Source organism: Phaenicophaeus curvirostris, chromosome 2 (genome assembly GCF_032191515.1).
Source record: "Phaenicophaeus curvirostris isolate KB17595 chromosome 2, BPBGC_Pcur_1.0, whole genome shotgun sequence".
NCBI classification, from domain to species: Eukaryota; Metazoa; Chordata; class Aves; order Cuculiformes; family Cuculidae; genus Phaenicophaeus; species Phaenicophaeus curvirostris.
The window spans coordinates 79,581,520-79,603,337 of NC_091393.1; the positions used below are offsets into that span (position 1 = coordinate 79,581,520).

Below are 21,818 nucleotides of genomic sequence, written 5' to 3' on the forward strand. Positions count from 1 at the left end.
ATGGTAAAAAAAATCAATTATTTCAATCTTTCTACAGTTCTGCTTACTTAGCCACCCCTGAAGCTCTTTATTAGACTGTGTTGTTGTCCTACTATTTTCTTGAAGAATAGTGCACAACAGTCTTCTACGATAAGCCTTTGCCTATGTTCCCAGAAGTGAAGAAAACCCTTCAGACATCTTCTAAGCTTTGCTGCCACTTGCACATCATAACATAACTTCTTTGCAAAAGCATGCCACTTCATTTCCAATTTCCACTCCAAAGCCACTGTTTCCAATTCAGCTTACAGCCGTAAGTGACCAGTATAAGTTATCATTTGGCAGATGACTGACAGTTGGTACTCTTCATACAGTTCCACGTGGATACCCCTACTCTCACTGGGCACAGAATATGTTATGTGGTCTACTACTGCAGAGCATTAATTTGATTACAGCTCCTAAAAGCACAGGTGGGAACCCCCAGAATGAATAGGCTAAATTTTGTACCAACCTTGTTTCCTGCAGGAAGTCTACTCTTTTAAGGCTAATAAAGAAAAGTTCATGCTGCCTATGCTAACCTTTTGCAACCAGACTTCAGTCATCTCAGTGGTTAACTTGTAATTTTCACAACTAGTATACTAATTTTAAAGAAACTTAGCCTAAAACACATACTTGTGCAAACATTCAAACATCATTTCTTTTTCTACAGCATCTTTTGCACCAAACATTTCAAAAATATTAACCCTCAAAAGCTCTTTATGAAAAAATATTAGCACTTCCTTGATTAGATGGAGGAATCACAGCTTAAAGAGAGGTTGTCAACTGCCCAAAGACAAAGTGAGTTGATGACAGATTTAGACATCAGTATCTTTCTTATGCTAAGCATGCTTATGTTTAACCTGCAGAGAACAGACAGCTGTGTAATGCTTTTCAATCCACAGTTATGCACAAAATGCGTTTTCTCCTTGATAAGGAGAACCAAACACTAGATAGAAAGGACAGTACTCGATGCCAAAAGCACACATACCATCACAAAGAGCAGTCAGAGTCTAAAAGGAGACCACTGTCCTTCCACGTGCTGTGTGATGGCAACTATCCCCACAAAATACATGACTGTGCACATTCAAACAAGTAAGCTAGATACACTCTGCCAGAGGAAAACATGCCTTTTTAAAGTACTTTGGTTTGAACCTTACCTTTCCACAAGCCACCATGGACAGGGCAAGCTGGTACCAGAGGTGAAATTCATCAAATGCAAACTTCATGGCTCTCTCCAAGCACTAAGAAATAAACATTGGGAGAAATGTCAGACTCTTTTTTTAAATATACATCTTTTGTCAAGATCACTGCTTGGCTCAGTAATCATATCAGGGAAAACAACCTGTTGTGGCCCAGGTGGTCTTTATCTTTACTTTTATGACATCATTTATCACTTCTCAGTTAATGGGGCTTGCTAGCATACACCACCCTCTCAAATGATGACAACTTTGTTCAAGAGCACACATATAAATTATTCTAATGCCTTAAGCAGTTCTGTTTGCATTTCTGGCCTGTGCTGCCATAGGTCCATAACTGCTTCTACTAATTGCCAACTAGGTGTGCTTCATTTCCACATTTCCCGACAAACTACTGCAAAGGCAGGCTTTGCTTGCGGGATTCAAGTGGCAGTTTCAGCAGCAGCCAGGAGGAGATACCTCTGAAAGCATGACATACTGCCCTCTTCTGCCCAGCGTGATACTAAGAAGGTCGTAGACGGCAGAAGCATCTCGGAGGCTGACAGCTCGGTCATCCTGCTGGTCCGGGGCTCGGCTGATCACTGCATCCCGGTTTGCCTGCACACAGACATAAATAGAGCGTCAGACCGCAAAGGAGACAGAGAGAACCAACTCCTTCACAGGAAATTCCACCCATCATCCGTGACATTTTGTCTAAAATCATCTCAAGATTTATTTATTTTTTTTAATTGATCCCAACATAAGGAAGGTGTTTCCATAGCTACACTTCATCCCCATGAAGCAAACTCAGCAACATAGCTATACATACAGAAAGGAACTGCTAGAAATACCTCACCCAGATCTGTTCCACAGAATTAGAGCATTAGGAAACAGACCCACCAGATCCCATTTCCTCAATAATTCAAAGCCAACCTCACATCACATTCCTTTATTACTTCAATTGCTTGCAACTGTGATAACTGCTTCCATGGTTGATAATTCTGATATCTTCTGTGCCGGCACCTGATTTCTTCCCGATAGTACGTGGGTTTGTTCTTCTTTTCTGCTATTCACTTTTTATTTTTTAATTTGAACATGTTGCCTTAGTAATCAGATTTGCCTGTCATCAATTTAATGCAATTAGAGGTCTAGGCAACACAATACCAAATGATATTAAAAAAACCCAAACTTCTTAAGTGCTAATTTTGCATAATCTATCAGTGCATTGCTCAGCCTACGTGAAAAAGAAACATCACTTTTGACAGAAAATCATCAGTCCAGCAATTTGCAAGGATGTCCCAAAATACCATATGCCACAAAACTCAGATTTACCTCAAAATCCCAGCCTCCCAGTTTTTTGAGCACAAAGAGGGAGAATTCAATCCCAGAGTAAATGGTATAGTTCCACTGATTTCTGAACACAGAGGACTTCACCCAGACTGCCTAACCTTGGAGAGAGGCAGTGCTGGATGCCTTTGAGTCCTAGCACTGACTGATAGCACAGATGCGCTGCCCAGGGCACCTCAGCTGAAAGGGGGACAATATCAGACATCCAGGTCTAGACATCTAAAAGATCAGAAAAATTAGAAGATTGCCAGCAGTTTCACCTGGGGCAAAGACAAACAAAATGTTCTCTCCTTGAAGCAGGGAGGTTATGAGATTTGTTTTGTAATTCTTACTACTCCATTCTTACAGCGATTTCTTTCTAATTGCAGGGAGATTTTTTTTTTTTCCTAAAAAGGTTAAACACGAGAATGAAGTGTAATAAAAATTTCCAGAATATGCAGCCCTTAAAGCCCACGCATATTTCATTATGATTAAGCTGCAGCTGTTTCATCATGATATTATCTGTGTAATGCCCCAGTTCCAAGCACCCTTCATCACTGCGTCCAGCCGAGACAGCAAATACAATTACTGACAACTAACAAAATCACAACCAAAAGCTAAATGGCGACTTCAGTTAAAGGCAAACTGACAGGTCAGACTCAGTCTAGTGTTTGCACAAATAAACTGTTACTGCAAAAGATGTAATTTGTGATTTTAAAAAATAGTTTAGAACAAGAGATTGCATGAGAAAATGAAACCAACCTTAAAGAGAAAATCCTACAACCAAAGCATGGAAGTAAAGCTCATCTACATTTATTAGTGGAACTAAACAAACAAAAATACATAGATGTTTAAGCTCTGTTTGGATTTAACCCAAAACTGCTATTTTAAAAGTAAAAAAGGAAAATAAAGGCATATACAGAACAATTCTAAGATTGCTACTGCAGAGAGTTAAAAGACATGCATACAGAGAACGATCCTTATTGCCAAGTGAATCCTCCTCCATATATACAATAGTATCAACAATTTTTTCTGCACTGGTTACATTGTTATGACAACTGTTTGTAGAAAACAGCTACTGAGACAGCACCCCCATGCTCTGCAGTCTCATCATCAACCTCCCATTAGAGTCAGCTACACCCTGATGCTTTTTTGGGTATCTATCTAGTACCACACTGATTTTTAAGTTGATGCATTAGCACAGATAGAAAATTAATCAAAATTGGTGAGCATCTATTAACATCTGCTAACAGATAAGCAGGAAGATGAGACATATTAGAAGGATGCAACATTCTAAAATTGCAGGCATACTGAACATATTGTACATATAGTACTTTACCTAAGCAGACAGCAGTTAAAAACATATGCATAGGCATGAGTAATATTCTTTCTAAGGTCATAAACCCGTTTATTTTGTTCAAGCTTTCAAATCTCAAAGCCATAAAAGGTCTCTGAAAGCTATCACACTCTATACTTGCATGCATAGAAGTTTCCACTAAACAAATTCATCACCACTTCTCACCAACAATTTTTTTAATACTGAACTTATTTGCAATTGCAGTTATAACTCCATCTGCTCAGAAAAAAAAAATAAAAAAAGAAAATCAAGGAGTTCCCGCATTATCACAGAGTTATAAAAAAAAAGACAAACAAAAAACCAAAAGATGCAAACCTTACAACAAACCCACTGAACAGCAGCAAAAACACAGAATCCATCTAACACAATAACATAAATCATGGAATGGTTTGGATTTGAAGGGACCTTAAAGATCATCTAGTCCAACCCCCACCCTGCGGTGCGCAGGAACATCCTTCACTAGATCAGGTTGCTCAGAGCCCCATCCAACCTGACACTGAATGTGCATTACCTAGCACCTCTCTGGGCAACCTGTGCCAGTGTTTCACCACCCTCAGCGTGAAAAATTTCTTCCTACTATCCAGTCTAAATTTCTGCTCTTTTAGTTTAAAAACATTACCCCTTGTCCTATTGCTACAGGCTCTGCTAAGAAGTTTTTCCTGATCTTTCTTATAAGGTCCCTTTAAGTATTGAAAGGCTGCAATAAGATCTCCTCAGAGTATTTTCTTCTCTAATCTGAACAACCCCCACTCTCTCAGCCTCTCTTTCTAGGAAAGGTGTTCCAGTGGCCCTCCTCTGGACTCGTGCCAACAGGCCCATGTCTTTCCTGTGCTGAAGGCTCCAGAGCTGGAAGCAGTATTCCAGGTGTGGTTTCACCAGAGCAGAGAGGTAGAATCACTTCCCCTGGCCTGTTTGCAATGCTTCTTTTGATGTAGCACAGGATATGATTGGACTTCTGGGCTACAACTGCATGTTCCTGGCTCATGTCCAGCCTCCCATTCACCTGAACCCCCAGGTACTTTTCTGCAGGGCTGCTTCTCAATTTCTTCATCCCTCAGCCTGTATCAATACTGTGGGTTGCGCCAACCCAGGTGCAGGACCTTTCATCTTGCCTTGTTGAACTTCATGAAGTTTTCACAAGCTTACTTCCCCAGCTTGCCAAGGTACCCCATCCTTCAGGAGTGTCAGCCTCACCATTCGGCTTGGTGTCATCCACAAACTTGCTGAGAACACGCTTGATGCCATCATCTATGACACTGATGAAGACATTAAACAACATCAGTCCCAGAAGAGACCCCTGAGGGACACTGCTCGTCACTGATCTCCATCCGGACATTGAGCCATTGACCACTACCTTCTGGGTGCAACCATCCAATCAATTTCTTATCCACCAAATAGTCCATCTATCAAATCCATATCTCACCAATCTAGAGAGAAGGATGTTGTGGGGAACCATGTCAAAGGCCTTAGAGAAGTCCAGATAGATCATATCCATGAGTCTTCCCTTGTCCACTGATGTAATAACGAAGGCTCAAGGTACCACTTACTATTGCAGTGCTACATACAGGAAGGTGGAGAAGGGAATGACAATCACCAATTCTTGGAATCCATTCAGGGAAATTGGCATGTTTCTGTTGGCTGCCTCTCACAGACATAAGGGTGTGATGACCCAGATCACCATTAGGCATTTTTTTTGGTCTTTACCTTTGTTTATATTTTTGTAAACTGCAGTTTAGCAGTGAGAAATCCTGAAAGTCACTTGTTAAGTACAGGTGCACAATAGCTGTAGAGTTACTGCAACACAGCATGCACAGATTCTGTCAGATGGTGAATTTTACTTACTGAAACATATATATACAGATATTTCATTTTGCATTTGTGAATGCGTAAGTTCTAAGTCATTCATGCCAACATTTTTTCAATACCTGTGTTTCTGTCAGACTGCTAATTTTCCTGAACAGAAACGGGAAAAGCGTTATTTGAACACTGATCTCTAAACAGTGTACCAACAAAATAAGCAGCAATTCCTACTTTGTCCTACTGCATTACTTGCTCCTCCTTCATTATAAGCAGCAGTAAAACATAGCTACAAATACATTTTCAACATCCCCCAGCATGACTCTTCCCTTGAAACTGTTCCTACTGTCAACACAGACATGCCCCACAGCACACAAGCAGGATGGAAAGAGATGGCGAGTCACACCATTAAAAGAAGTGAACCTCTGTTCAAGGCTGATGTGTGGGATGCAGAAGGTCACTAATGCTACCACGGCAGTTTCACCATCGGAAGTTAGCATAACTTCCATTATACAGTGCAAACATATATAATCAATGCCCCTTTATTTGAGGTACTCCTTGGTAATCAAGCAATCTGGAGATGTACAGCATTTGCATATTTTGGGATGCATTAGACACAATTAGCTGTGCATGCAGGTGGCTCAGACGTTACACCAATCCTATTTGGGGAGACATAAGGAACATTCTGTGGTCAGCCCAGCCCGAGCAGCACACAGGATAGCGAACACCTTCAGCCTTTCCTTTTCTCAGCCCAGGGACCAAGCATATTTACAGACCACGCACGTCCAAAAGGCTCCAGTACAGGCTGGTACCCCTGAGCTGACCCAGTGCTCAGCTACGCTGATGTCTCTATATCATGCTTCAAGCCCCGCTCAGGTGTTCAACCTGATCAGGCACAGAAACAGCTGAGGTACAGCAGGGCTTTTAGGTTTGGCTCCAAACCACAGCAATACGACAGTATGGGACTTTCAGACCCATGCTGTCTCTGGCATTGCTGGGGATATGCAATTTAACAAATAATCCTGCTGAGCTACAGACAGCTTGTGCCCTTCTATCCACATATACAATATACTTACCCACTGTCCTGGTTTCAGCTGCATGGAGTCAATTTTTTCCCCAGTAGCTGCTGTATTTTGGATTTAGTATGAGAATAATGTTGATAATACACTGACAGTTTTAGTTGTTGCTAAGAAATTAAGGACTTTTTCAGTTTTCCATGTTTTGCAAGCATACAAGTGCACAAAAAGTTGGGAGGAGCATAGCCAGGCAGCTGACCCAATCTGGTCAGAGAGATATTCAGTACCATCTAACATTTTGCTCAGTACATAAATGAGAAGTTGGCCAGGGATGAGAGCTCTCTGGTCAGCAATCATTGCTCAGGATGGGCTAGGTTGTTGTGTCACTAGGCGGTGAGCAATTACATTGAATTGTACAATCATGGAATGTCCTGAGTTGGTATATTCATTATTATTATTATTATTATTATCATCATCACCTCTTCCTTTGTTGTCCTATTAAACTGTCTTTACCCCAACCCATGAGTTTTCTCACTTTTACCCTTCCAATTCTCTCCCCCATCCCACTGGGGAGCGGGGAGTGAGTGAGCAGCTGTGGTTGGGGTTTAACCACAACACTTGCAAACCAGATAAGCCACCTACACACATATGATTTGCTGTACATCAATGATCCTGACAATTACAGATTACTTACAGATTATTATTACTTTATTACATATAGAAAGGAAAAGAGCCACAGCAAATCCAAACAGCCATTACTCCGGCAGTCATTTTGCACGTAGTTACCCTACAGAAAATTAAATTTTACCACAGTACAAAGATGAGCTTCTTAATAAAACATCAAGTAATCATATGAATTACAATGGAGCATATTCCACGTAGCAGCCCCTTCTCACAGCAATTAGCTATGAAGTATCCTTTAATTGCTCACTTTGAAAAAAAGCAGGGGAAGTCATGTTTCAAAGAAGAAAAAGAAAGCAATTAAAATCTTTAATGAGTGCCTGCTGCCTGCCCCCTAATTCATGGGCATTCTAATGTTCAACTTGTGTCTTTTCATAATAGACATAATTGCCAGATCCACTGCAACCCATCTATACAGAACGGCAGCATGTTTTACACAGTGTACTGTAATAATGTAATTGGTGTGATTCAATACTAGCATTAAGCAAGAAAAACAAATGTTATGTGTGCAAGATTGACAACAAGCCTTTGAAATCATGCAATTGATGCCTCTACTGCTAAGAGCTGGGAAATATTTAGCCCATATCCTTTGGATCTCCATTGTGACTGTTTTGCCTACACTGCCAACAAAATGAACAAATTCTTCACAATTGCGAAGACCCATTCACATGAAGAGGCTACTGACTTACCACCTAAGCTACTGATTACCTCTACACAGCAGCTGAAGGTTCCCCTCACTAACATATGCAAAGAAAATATTCAGAGTTGACTGCAAAACTGCTGTGAGAATGGAAAGCAGGTGGAACAGGGAGAAAATACCATACTCCAGCCATTTCCAAAACTGCTCTTAGAGAGATACCACAACTTGCTTCATTTTAGACCAGAAGCACAGTGAATGAAAACTTACTGCCTTGTGAATTGTGTGGCATCCGTCTCATTTGTTAGGCAACAGATACAAGTTACTGGAAATCCATTCAGATACCTCAGCAAAACAGTCCGTTATTATTGGTTATCAAATATGACGATATGGAGATATCTTATCTCTCATCAGGTATATTTTAACATCTTGTACTGTCACAGAACTAATTCTGGAAACATCACTGGAAAGAATGACAGATATCCACACACCCCCAACCCTAAACAGCCCAAGGACCAGAGAGAGAGAGAGAGAGAGAGAGAGAGAATAATGAGCACTGTTTTGGAAACAAAGTTATACATTTGCCATCAGTAATTTGCATTTACAAAGCTGTCTTCCAAGGATTTGCATCTTCTTTCCAAGTTTGGAAATAAGGCTTTCTAGTGCAAAGCAGAATAAAAGTTCTCTATCATATCTCTAGCAACTCGCATTAGAACTACTTCTTCAAGTGGCAGTTAGCAGAGGTGGTGTATTTCTCACTAGAAACATCCTGCAGTTCACCTTTACTGGTCCCAAACAATTATCTGTGCTTTGCAGACCAGTTAAGGAGACAGTCAGGCTTGCTATTGTAAATGCACAGCTGTGATTTGGTAGAAAATAACAGAGCAGGACATCCTGTAACCCAGTTGCCTCCTTCAGCTGCCACACTTTGATAGCCCTCAAGAAAATACTCATTAAGGTCATCTAGCTCTTCTACCATCACTGGCCTTCATGTAATTTAAAAGATAAAAAAAAATCTCCCACAAGAAACAAGAATAAAATCCTTTTTGCCAACTCATTTGTTGGACAGTGTTATTTTACAAAGACAGAAATTAACGGGTTTTAAATATTTCTGTTCTTAAAAATACATGGTCTTAATCTTATTCTGCCATGAGCGTGCTGTCACCAGTAAAAAGAAGAGGACAAGTTCCAGTATCTTACTTCCCCCCTCACCATCTGTTCTGTGCTCTCAGGCTCTCCAAGGTCAAATCGCCTTTAGGGATTCAAATTGGAGATAAGATGGGGATGACACTTCTAATCTTTGTTACACAGGCACAGAATTTGTTAGTTTTGGATACAAGGAGCTTCATTTCTGGTATGAGCGAAGTGAACACAGAGTGAACAAAAGTAATCCATGATACCTGGCATGTTTGATGAACTGCATCAGATGAACGAAATTCCCAGTTGTAAGAGCCAGAATTGGCAAGGGCTGAAAACAGGTATTTTAGACCATATGTTGGACCTCAGATTTAAGAAGGCAAGGTCTCCAAGTGCAAATAAAGAACTTCCTTTTTTTTCAAATATTTTTTTTTCCTCAAAAGTAATAGAAAGTGTTCCATTCCTGTCTCTGAGAAACTTCTGGATGACTTCAAGGGGCAATACAGTCAACTCAGAACACTCTCGAGAATAGTTATTAAAATAAACAAAGCTGCAGCTAAGGGTTACTCCTGCCAAATCTCTCTTGCTTAAGCCCCGCAGCACAAAGTGGCTGAGTCCCTAATGGCAGAACCAGGGTTGTTCCCACTGGTAAGGGCGATGCAGATAAACCACACCACAGCAAGCCACAATATGTGGTCTGTTCTTCCCACAAACATAGCATCGTTGGTTTTGATGGGTTAAATGCAGTAATAAAAGCAACTAGTGGTTTAAAAATAGGCCAGTCTATTTTTCCATCATGTGATAGAAACACATCATTATGCCACAGCCTGAGCTTGTAAAGGCTGTCACCAGCTGGTCTTCTCTTTGGTCTAAAGGAGAACATTTTCCACCTCTCATAAATGCAGCCCATCCATGAGAATTTAGCCAAGAGGCCACAAACCGCCCCTAAAGAGAGTCCTGACTGGGATAATCGTCAAGCTGCCAGATTCGTTTCACTGAATTCCTTCATGAGAACTCTATAGCCAGCCACCATAACTAAATAACAGCTGGCAGAGAGGAGGAGCACTTGCCAAACTCAGCAATCGGGATGCTTTTCATTGTTTACTGTAGTGACTTAGTTTAAGAAAATAGGTTTCCATTTTCAACAGGACAGAAAGAATACAGAAGGCAATTTAAGAGAGTGCCATGAGAAAAGTGGCTCCAGTCTTTTACTGTAAGTAAAAGCATCTTCAGTGCTATTGAAGAAGCTACCACGCTATTTGGCCCTCTGAAAAAACTTTTACATACTTAGGCTTAAAGGCAGAGTGACTGAAATACTGATGGAATCCTTGATTACCCCTTTAGAAGACATACGTATTTCATCTCATCAGAACACACAAAGTGGCTCCCTTCCAATGCAAGGTAAAGGGATAAGAAGAAAACCTGGAGTAGAATTACAAGCCAGAATGCAGCACCACTAAAAGACAGAGGCGTGCTAGAATGTAGGGTCTGGCTCACAACACCTTAAAGCTAATCTCTTTTCTTACTTTGCCCCTTACAGGAATAGTTCTTTTAACTCCCTATATATTCTGGGGAGTTGCAAAGATCTGATGAAATAGACATCAGCTTCACCTTAGGAAGGCAAACAGAAAAACAGAGTGAATTTCAGCAGCAAACTGTTCTACTCCATCCCTGTATGGCTCAAGGGTTAAAAAAAAAAAAAGAGGTGACATATACTTCTTGAAAGAGTTACCATGTCTCTCTTTCATTAAATTTATCACATATCTACTTAGAAGTTCTCTCACAATTTATGCTCCTGCCCAGTACATCTTAGCTTTGAGTCACCTCCACAGACTGACAATTCTTCTGTCCCTCTTCCCTCCCAGTTTTGTCCCCCTTGAGCTCATTTTGGAGTGGCAGAAGTCAGCAATAGGCATGTGGAGCAGCTGACTGGCTTCACGGGCCTGCAAACAAGTTATAATGGCATGGTTGCTTTTTTGTCTCTTGAAAAATCAGACAGGAAAAGATTGCTCTGACAGAGTGATCAAAGTGTCAGAGAAGCTGGAGAGCTCCCAGCAACCCAACTTAATTGTATCCTTCTGTTTCATTTTAAAGGATCACAATCGCAAATACTGAAAGAAATGCCTGACCCAGTCAAAATCCAGGGACACCAACTATATCGCTTACCAGCCTACAGAAACATCATTATCATTTGCCACTGACACTCTTTCCAGGCTCTTTTATTCAGTTGTTAACATTATATCATTAGGGAGACCTCAAATGGAAATCTGCTTCTTGTTAACAGTTTCCATGAGCTTCAAGTTTTAAAAAACAAAACGAAAACTGTCAAGCAACCAACAAACCTGTACATGAGAAAACTCATTAGCCTACAACAAAGCCATCATGGAAAAGATGGCTCATGTCATAAATTAAACAAGTTTTTCCCTTCCCTTACCATAACAGTAAAACTACAGGAAAATATTTATAGATTGCAAACATATGTAAGAATCAGATTGCTTCCTCTGCTCCTTAACTTAAAAAGCACATTCCTGCGGTTCCCTAGCTGTACTTCTATACACAGCAGTATTTTTATACACTTGTCCTGTATTTTTGTTAAAATAATAAATTAATGGTAAGGCTATTGTAGCAGGAAGGCTCAGATGTTCCAGTTCCCAAAAAACAGAAAAACAGTTATGGTTCCTGCAGTGCTCTACTTCAGGATCTTTGATTATTTCAGTGCTTTATATGCAGCACATCAAAATGCCTTGTATCTACCTGCAGAAAGTTCCTATATATAAAAGACAGCAAACACATGCTTATTTATTTAGCCCTGAAGTCAGCAAAGCAGCCCAGCTCCTATCAATAGCATTTGCACACTGCTTCATCCATAATCAGTTTGCCACCTTATGGGCTACTGGATAAAGCAGAGGTAACTGTCATCCTCCTCAGAAGAGCAAGACTGTAGAGTTCAAGTTCCCGCAAGGCCTTTCTGACTGCAAGCCCAGTTCTGTTGCTGCTCCAGACCCCTGATCCTCCCCGAGCTTGGATCAGCCCTGACAAGCAACACTGACATGAGTTGTTTTGATTTTAATAGAAGTGCATATGGTGTTCTACAAGCCCTCACTCCTGGAATCTCCACTTCCAAATACAAAAAGTCCTTCTAACTGCAGAAAAGCCCTTAAAAACACACAGCAGATGTACTGCGGCAGCTTAATCTAGAAAATACTAAAAAGCACAAAATATAGTAACATTCAGAGGTACACGATCTTTAGGTCAATTTAGTATTTTAGGGGTTTTTTGAAAATGTTTTAATATTTTAAATATTTCCCCGAATTTTAAAAGCAAACAATATTAAATTGCCACGTTCCAAATAGGTCTGCAGGAAAGGGGGAGAACTTGAGTCAGAAGAATCAGACAAAAAAAAAAAAAACCCAAAAGTTTCCACAGTATCTCTTTTTAATTTTTTGGGAAGTTGCTTAAAAATTCCTAAGAGCGTAATTGATGTTCCCAGGCTTTCAAATCTCGTTTTGAGCTGAAGTGACCATCAGTATTTAAAGCAAAGTAACCTTCCCTACATGTTTTTAGCAAACATTCCTTACACATTGGCTGTATGTTTGCATCTTCTCAGAACATGAAAATGATCTAAGATTACCATGCAGTTTTCCGTGCAGTTGTTTTTCTCTACTTTTTTCCCCCCTTTTCCTTAAAGGAATTTTTTTAAACAAACTGATATTATAAATAGAAGAAATCTAAGTATTTCACTGTACTTCATTACAAATGTTTCTGCATGTGACAAACTCCCTGTATCATCAGTATCAGAAACTGCCAAAGATCACTCAGGAATGAAACAACTAAAATATCCCTGTGGACTAAGGAATGTAAGCAGCATACTATATCCTGCAAATGCCAAACAATGGTACCACAGTCACGTCTGGCTTTAGGCAAGACTCCCTTCCTTTCATTCTTGGTCTATAAATCCACACAGATGTTTTGAATGGAAACATCAGTCTACTGACAACATATCTGGATGTCAGAACCTGCATGCAGCTACCGCAAATGCAGTCACTGCCTCCTCTTGACAATTCCCCAAACCCTTCACTTACGTTCCAGTTAATAAAAGTGGTGTCACTAACAAAGGAATAAACAGCATTTCCTATTCAACACCTGAATCCTCACTTCTATTTATCCAGGGAAGATTCTGTAAACAAAACAACCAGAAGACTTGATATGAAAATGCTAGATATTCCTTTGTGCTACAAGTACTACAAACTCATTTTGGCTTACCATGGATTCACTGATTAAGAGGAGAAGAAGAGCTTCTTCTACGTTGTCTTGAGGGCAGTATGCACTGAAAGACAGAACACATTTTTCTGAGGAAGGTCAGGAATTATCCTGTCAGCCTCTTTCTCGTTTCACAAGAGGAGCAGTAACTTGAAACATCTCATGCATAATTCATTTGCTAGGCAATACCTTCTTTTTCAGGTTCTCACAATTATCTCTTCAATATATCCTAGATGAACTATACTGAACCATAAATAGATTATTTCCATTTCATAGCAAAGACAGCTATTTGGTTGAATTTTCTTCCTACTTGGAAAAAAAAAAACCACTCAAGGTTTAATGCTTTATTTTTTCCAGCAGGCCTTCTGATAGGAAGTTAAGAACAAGAACACAACAAAACTACTACATGAATCAGTAACATAGCTACCAGTATCAAAGTGTGTTCAAACACCTTCCTCCCTCCTTCCAATAAACTGAATCAAAAAAGAATGCTTACTTCTCTTCTGTGTATAGCTCGGGCCTCCGGCAAAGACAATTGCTAACATAAGACTGATCTTCCTTGTTCATGAACTCAGGAAGTGGATCAGATAAAGGGCTCCAGTAACAGTCTTCGCTGAGGGAATGAAGAAGTACTTGGGCTAGCTGTTTGGCTGCAGTCTAGAAAGCAGTGAACAGTACAGAAAAAAAAAGACATCAGTAAAGCCTTCTCCAACACAAAAGACTCGCCTCTTCCCATGATCAGTCTTGGGATGGAGATGTACCAGCAACAGGACAGTACCACTTTTCAGAAAGCTAGAGTAGTAAAAAGCTGCTAAAAAGTCTACAGCAGCTGCAGCTTCTTCCCTCCTCTGAAAAGACCAGCCTTCTGCATTTACACGGCCTTGTTGCAATGCTGTAGGGAAAAGTATCAAAAAGTCACAGAATCACAAGGTTGGAAAAGACCCACAGGATCATCAAGTCCAATCATCCCCATCAACCACTAAACCATACCCCTCAGCACCTCATCCACCCGTCTTTAAATACCTCCAGGGATGGTGACTCAACCAACTCCCTGGGCAGCCTGTTCACTTTAGTGATGGAAGACAAATGATTGCCACGCTTTTTGTATCACGACCACTGAGACAATCTCACAAACATTACTGTATTAGAGTATGATGGTACTCCACTGCATTCTCAGCCTCAGAATTCTGTATGCATGTCTCATCCCAGAAGCTACTTTTGCATTAGGTTTAAGAGATCAACCTTTTATCTGTTAATGTCGCCTTTCCTGCAGTCTTTTATAGTTCATCTTCTTTCTCTCTTTTCGTTGCAATAATGGAGGAAGGAGAGAGGAGGGTTAGGAACTTATTGAGACAGCAATATCACATGCATTTTTTTAACCACTAAGCACTTGAAGATCCTTAAATACTTGCTTTGCAATTAATACACATAATACACACAGCTGGCAAGCTGGGCCCAAAAAGAGGCAAGTTAAGTTAACTTTGTAAAACTATATTTGGCATTTGTTCTTGTTCCTCACTCAACAAATATCTAATTTTTTTACACTGTAAATAGATGGACATGCAAACAAGCACTGAGACATCAAAACAGGTGGTACCCTCTGTGAATACTACAGCACTGTACAATGCTAAGTACAGAACAGAGGCAGGCTCAAACTTCAGCCCTTCTGTCCTAATAGTTGTAAGTTCATTTTGGAACTTCTCTGACTACTGCATACGTATTTCAGATGCAATTTATAGTTTGAGATGGTTATGAGATCATCAGGAGTCATTTTCTTTTAAATACCAGGACAGGTATGATTGATAAACTGAAGCACTTCTCCACTTCAGGTATGACATATATAGCACCAAATAAGTCATTCTGAGGTTAAAGTTCCTGTTATCAGATTCAGAAAAACAACTTCTTTTGATGCAAGGTGCTTTATGTTCACTCACCTTACCACATACGAATTCACTGAGTTAGTTTAAAATTCAACCACAGTAGCGTGTGATGTTTTAAACACCATAAAGAAAGGTTTCACAGATGTACCTAGTAAATGGCAGCGATCTCAATGTACAACTGTGCCTTGAAGAAACACTGTCACATATGACTCCCTGGAAACTCCAAGACCTTCCATGCACTCCTAATGACAAGTTACAGAAAGCCTTCTGTTTCTATCATAACTGGGCCTTTCTATGTTTTTTATAGAAAGCAACCATGAGCAAAATGGCCTAGGGCCTTACAACATCAGTCAGTATCATTTTATCATCTCAGTATGTAATTATTAAGGCAGTTTTACCCTGAGGAGCCAACTCTCCTGTGTTTTTTTCCTACGGTCTTAGAGGGTAGGGAAAAACATTAACAATAAGCCAGCAACAGAAAGATCTCTACTGGTTCACACAGAAGTAGGAGTACAGTTTGCAATAAGCCTTTCAAAAAGCAAGCACCAAATACTTTTAGTGTCCTTGATTTCAACATACAGCACAGTAGCTGTGTAAATTAGCTCTACTCATGTTTTGAATAAGACCAAACAAACGAAAACAGGCCAAGACTCTGATTTATGTTATTACTGCCTTTGGCTAAAAAAAGCATCATTATGCTTGAAGAACACTGTGATCCCACAAATTAGGAAAAAAAAATACTCATGTGTTTCACTTTCATGCTTGATAAACTTGTTTAATTAAGCACACTCCTCCCTTTGCCCTTTTGTCAGCTCTTTAAAGAAATAAGTAAGAAAATGAAAATGCAACTTTCAGTAACATGGAAATCTCAGGAGAAACTACTGGATGAAGACCTTCAGATTTTCCCTTAGGGATAAATCCCCTGGGGTGTTCTACAGCTCTCCCCAGTTGTACCAGGACAGGAGCATTTGAGTGCCATGTCCTGTCATGGTATAGGAACAGCAGATGGTTAGACTTATTTCAGCAAAATGATAAAACCAGCAAGCAAGAAAAATCCCCAAAATACCGATCTCAATCTGGAAAAGGATGCAGCCATTTGAGTGTGACAATTATTTAAGTCACCTCTTCTAATTCCCTGTACAACTTCCACATGCATCTAAATTCTCAATTAGGCACATACAGTGATCCCAAAGAAATGAGAAGATTAATTTCCAGACTGGAAGTTCCTAAATACACAGATGTGAGGAACTCGGGCAAAAAAAGCACCCAGGATATCCCTTCTGCTCACACTTTCATTTTAGCTCTGCACTTGCACATGAACTAGACACAGACAGTCCAACCATTGGAACCTGGCACTTTCAATTTCCAAAATGCTACGCAACCCCATGACCACTTCCCTTGCCGAACTTCTCAAGAATTACACAAAACACAAAGCCGAACCCAGCAGAAAGACAAGTTTAGTTGCATTAATGTCATTGCTTTTAGGACTGCAAAGTTTTCATCATATTCCCAAGACTGCTACTCTCCATCCCATTGCCCTTGTCACCTCCTGAGCGTCTTCAGGGCAAGATCTCTTAAAAGCAGAGACAGGGAAGAACCAGTTAAACAGGCACAAAAATAGTTTTCTCCATGATTTCTTTACCAGAGACACTCAGGATAACAGGATGCAGAATGTCAACACCAACAAAAATTAAAAGAACTAAAAATCAGTCTGTACTGCACTGTATTGAAGAGAGGTTTTACAGAGAGAACACTGAAGCACTGGAGTCTAAAAATATCATCGTTTGTTGCAAGAGCCAGAAGTACTTAAAGCTTCTACATGCAAATGTAAAAAGGTGTGCATGCAAACACTGAAAAGCAAGAAAGAAAACAAGACATTATCACCTGAGGACAGGGATGCATTTAATTTTATGGTGCTATTTGTACCAGTGCTAGAAAACACACTAAAAAAAAAAACCTAAAAGCAACTCAGATTCCTAGGTCTGAAGGCTCAGAGGTTTCAACTGCACAGGTTTTTGAATTAAGTGCATTACTTGATACATCACTTCCAAAAGTGAAAAAAACCCACAAACCACAACAGCAAAAAAAAAAAAAGAAAGAAATTTTAAAGAAAAAGGCAGCAATTAATCAAATGAGGACAAATACACTTTTATCCTGCTGCACTGGTTAATACACTGAGAGAATTAGAGAATTCCTGCATAGCAGATTACCCCACGTTCCCATCTCCCATTCCCCTTACCATTCTGAAGGTCTGAGTAGCTTTTGTTTCCACAGTCCGCAGTATTTCTCGCAGACTCCTCATTCCTTTCACAATATTTCTATGGGGAAAGCAGAAAAAAAATCATAAAAAAACCTCAAAACCAGCACACTGAAGACAATACTTTTATGATGCACCAAAGCGTGGCAACAAACTCGACATTCAAACAAACCCATGAAACAATCACCAACAGTGAGTGTGCAGTAGCGAGGCAAGTCGCTCTGAGGCACAGATAGGACAATGGCACCAAGCGAGGCAGCAACCGTAGCATGCCTACTCCAGATGGCTTCCTAGGAGAAGATCACATTCACATTTGATGAACAGAGGGGGCATTTGGAAGCCTTTCATAGCTCGTATTTATAAAGCAGATGCTTCTTCTTAAAAGCATCCACATCTCTTCACACACACAGATTGCACTTGTTCGAATTATACTGAGCTTACGTGTATATTGAGCTTACATGATGCTTTTAAATGATGATACCTCTTAGATGGTGCTTAAACGTCTTGTGCCTGATTGTACAGACACATGATGGAATTGAAGTGTTTTAAAGAGTTTATTATCAGACAGCTAAGTTGCAGTAACTGTCTGCAAGCACAGTTTAACCTGCAATAAAAGAAGGTAAGCCTTAAAAAAATAAATTAAAGAAAATAAATCGCATTACTCTGCACAGACCATAAGCAATTAAAGCAGACTAGTTTCTAAATGATATCTTAATCCTGTGTCTGAGGAGTAAGAGAGATGCAGAGAGGAAATATAGGAAATATTAAACACTGGACGTTAGTTAACACACTTGCAGCCTCTATAATCTCTCCAAGGCTAAGTACACATCCCTATCACCACAGTGACTACAAAATAGTTCAGCTCTCTTTCACTGCAGTATGAAAGCTATCCACAGAAATAGAAGGTACTAGAAAAAAAGAAATGGTGTACTGAAATAGAGAACAAGATAGGCAGTTGTACTGGTACATTAACTGCCACTTCAGCTTATTCCAGAAGAACCTTCTGTGCAGACGAAGTCTAGAATTCATAAAAATATGCCATATATCATAACAACCTCTTCTGTCAATCTCATTGAATTCTGAAGGTGAGCAGTACAGACTGTGCTTGTGCCCACGTGCATGCACTGCACTCCAGAATCAACAGCAAACATGTTAAGAAATAGAAAACAATTATTTTTAGTGGGGGTGGGAGGTGGAACAAGATGTGATCATGTTTACTATAACTACTGGCTACATAAGATGCCACCAAAAAGCTCATGGTCACCAAATCACAGAATGCAAATACACGTGGCCTCATTTCAAAACAATTCTCATCTAAGATTTAAACTGTGAGGTAATCTGTAGATTACCTAGTTATGCCAATCTACAGAAAAGCAACAAAGGCAAGCGGAAATACACTGGATCACTTCCCCTGTGGAATAAGTCAGATGCTGTCTTTCTTTTTTCCCCTTTTCACTTTCTCCTAAATAAAAGATGTGCTTTGAATTTATCAAGGGAAAAAAAGCTCAATAAAGTTTTTGCAAGTCGGACTTCAGTGCTTAAGCAATTACAGGGCCAAGACCTCTGGTGCTCTTTGTGAGTCTAGAGACACAAAGATGCAGTTCTGGACCTTTAACTGCAAAACACAATAAAACACATGATGATATTTATGCACAAGTAGTCACACCAAACCCAACAGAATTCTTCACATGCTATTTATTACCCGATAGTCAAAATCAATAAATTCCCCTGCCTAAACAAAATGCACCCGCCAAACTGCTCTCCTCAGTTACTAAAAACTGCTGGTATATCCTGTGCTTCCTTGGGCTCCCTAAGAGGTGGGACAGAAGAGTCATGGTGTTTAATAGTTACTCAGCATTTTAAAAAATGCATATATTTGGATTTCTTGTTAGGATAATAGTATTTGTCTAAATAAAGCGTCAATGAATTCCGTCAACTAGTATCATAAAGAAAATCAGTGATCACTTAAAAAACAATTAATTCTACATTTGGCTCATACTTGAGATGAAAAACCTAGAGAATGTCCTAAAAAGAGGCGGTTTTGTTCCCAGAGAATTGGAACATCACTTCAGTTCCAATGTACTATGTCCAGTAGAAAACTGACTTTGCCTTGCCTGTGAAACTCCACACATACTTCAAGAGCCATTTAGACAGTGGCATGCGTATAGCCATTATTACACACAGGTAAAGCCTGTCTGCCCTAAGAAAATACTAAGACCATCTTGACCAAAGACCCTATAACAGTATAAAATAGTAATACTTGTTCAATACTCTGAAAGGTAAAACAATAAGAAATAACCCTCATTTTCACACATCCACATCAGAAAAAAACCATCTCAAAACCAATTGCAGATGCTACCATGAAAGACATCTGCCTGACTATATTCTGTACGCACAGCATCAACATTACTCACTCAAGAATAAAAGAAAGCTTCCCTGGGAAGCAGCAGGGCAAACAACTGCAGTGAACGTGTCTTCAGCAACACAGTATTTTTAAGTAAACATCTTATTAAAAGCATCTAGGCCTTCCACAGCCATAAGACTTGGTGGTCCTTACAACTCACAGCTCAACATCTGAAAGGGAGACTGGATCTTTTTTTCGTACTGGTGCCTTTTCTCCACTGCACGCTGCATGAGAAAAGGGCATCCCCAACCACACTCTGCGAAGAGCATGCCTGTTCCTGCCAGCATGAACAAAAGTATGACAACAGCACTCACGCCCCTCAGCTCTTCTGCCTTGCAAGATGAGAATAAAGTGCTTGCAACTTCTTTTGTACACACATGTTGCTGGAGAAGGACATCCCACTTGATAGGACTACCTCCTGCCAGCTTGAGCATTCATCATCCAAGGCTTATTTCCTATCTGAACATACCACAAGCAATAACGAAAACAAAACTGTTTGTTTGAGCTGTTCAATACCAGGTGGAGACATTTACTATACACATGAAACATCCTAAAAAGCTCTTCCTGCTTCCTTCTTCTTTCTTTAATGTATCCCAATGCTGCTTATGCCCTCTCGTGGCAGAAACCACACATTAATATCAACTTGGTGGGGGGTGGGGGTGGAGGGGGTGTGCAGAGGCAAGCTGTGGAATCCCACCAGACCCCCTTCCCCCATAGGGACCTTTCATTTCCTGGTTGGTGTTTCTTACTTGCAGTGCAGGAGGTGAGGATCACATGGGGCTCTACTTCCACCCCAGCCATGGGAGCTCCATCGCACTAACTGGGATGTTCTTTCATTAAGAGACAGCTACAGGGAACATTTTGCTGCTACTGCAGCAATTCAGCTTATTATTAAAGTGCTGCTTCATTTACATATGTAGTTTGATTCCAAACTCTTTTCCTGTAGGGTTGGGGTTTTTTTGTGGGTTGTTAGGGTGAGTTTTTTTGTTGTGGGTTTTTTGTTGTTTATTTGTTGGGTTTTGCGGGGATTTTTAGACTATCAATAAAAGAATGTGGGAAGGGAGCAGGCAGGGCCCACAGTAACATCTAAAACTCAACGGATATATTCAACTGATGAAGACAGAATTTAAAATGTTACTGAGTAAAATGAACATGAGTGAGCTTGATATTCAAAAGGTGCCCAGAGGACATCAGTGCCATATGTTCTGAATGAGGTTTTATTTTATTACAGAGCTAATGAGCTTACTGGCAAGACTTGAGCATTTTGTTCACCATGAGAACGGTAAAAAGGCTAGGAAAGCACACACTGTGCCATAGCTAGTCAACCATCAACTCACCTGTGAAAACCACATACCTGTCCCCTACCGCCAAGCTAATACTGAGACTACACCTTGTACTTGCAAGTCCATACTTTCTTCACAAATAAACTTGTAGTCTCCTGACTAACAGAGTCATTTCACAACATTCATGCTTTGTGTATTTGTACATCTTTGAGTTCAACAAGGCTCACCTGAAGGCACCTCTAATGGATATGCTTACAAGTACAGCTTCACTGTAAATGTAGGCTTTTAATGAAAGAACCAGGAAACAGAAACTATTCACAGTCACATACAAAGTCGTTCTTGGAGGATAATAAACTAGAAAAAGAGCCCTAAACAAGAAGCAACACCTCCTCCAACAGAGTTGAAAAACTGTATTGATTTTCTATAGAACAATTTAAACCGACTTTTGCTGGGATATTTTTTTCTAGTTTTCTTCCTTTCAGTCTCCCCTCATTTTTTGTTCTCCATTTTACTCAGCAGGAAAAGGAGGAGAAGTGAAGAAAATGAGAGAAAATATCTTTGACCAGGGGTAAAGGTAAAAAAACAGCCAAAAT

The 21,818-nt window shown here is 40.0% G+C and overlaps 1 protein-coding gene across 3 annotated transcripts in view; it reads right to left on the reverse strand.

Moving 5' to 3' along the window:
* TTC7A (tetratricopeptide repeat domain 7A) overlaps positions 1-21,818 on the reverse strand; it is a 178,223-nt gene that overhangs the window by 133,256 nt on the left and 23,149 nt on the right. For all 3 annotated transcript variants that reach the window (XM_069852629.1, XM_069852628.1, XM_069852630.1), the window contains exons 6-10: positions 17,521-17,599; positions 13,898-14,058; positions 13,405-13,468; positions 1,671-1,808; positions 1,173-1,256 (exon numbers count right to left, since the gene is read on the reverse strand). In XM_069852629.1, coding sequence (XP_069708730.1) covers positions 1,173-1,256; positions 1,671-1,808; positions 13,405-13,468; positions 13,898-14,058; positions 17,521-17,599 — 526 coding nt within the window. The remainder of the gene's footprint in view (positions 1-1,172; positions 1,257-1,670; positions 1,809-13,404; positions 13,469-13,897; positions 14,059-17,520; positions 17,600-21,818) is intronic.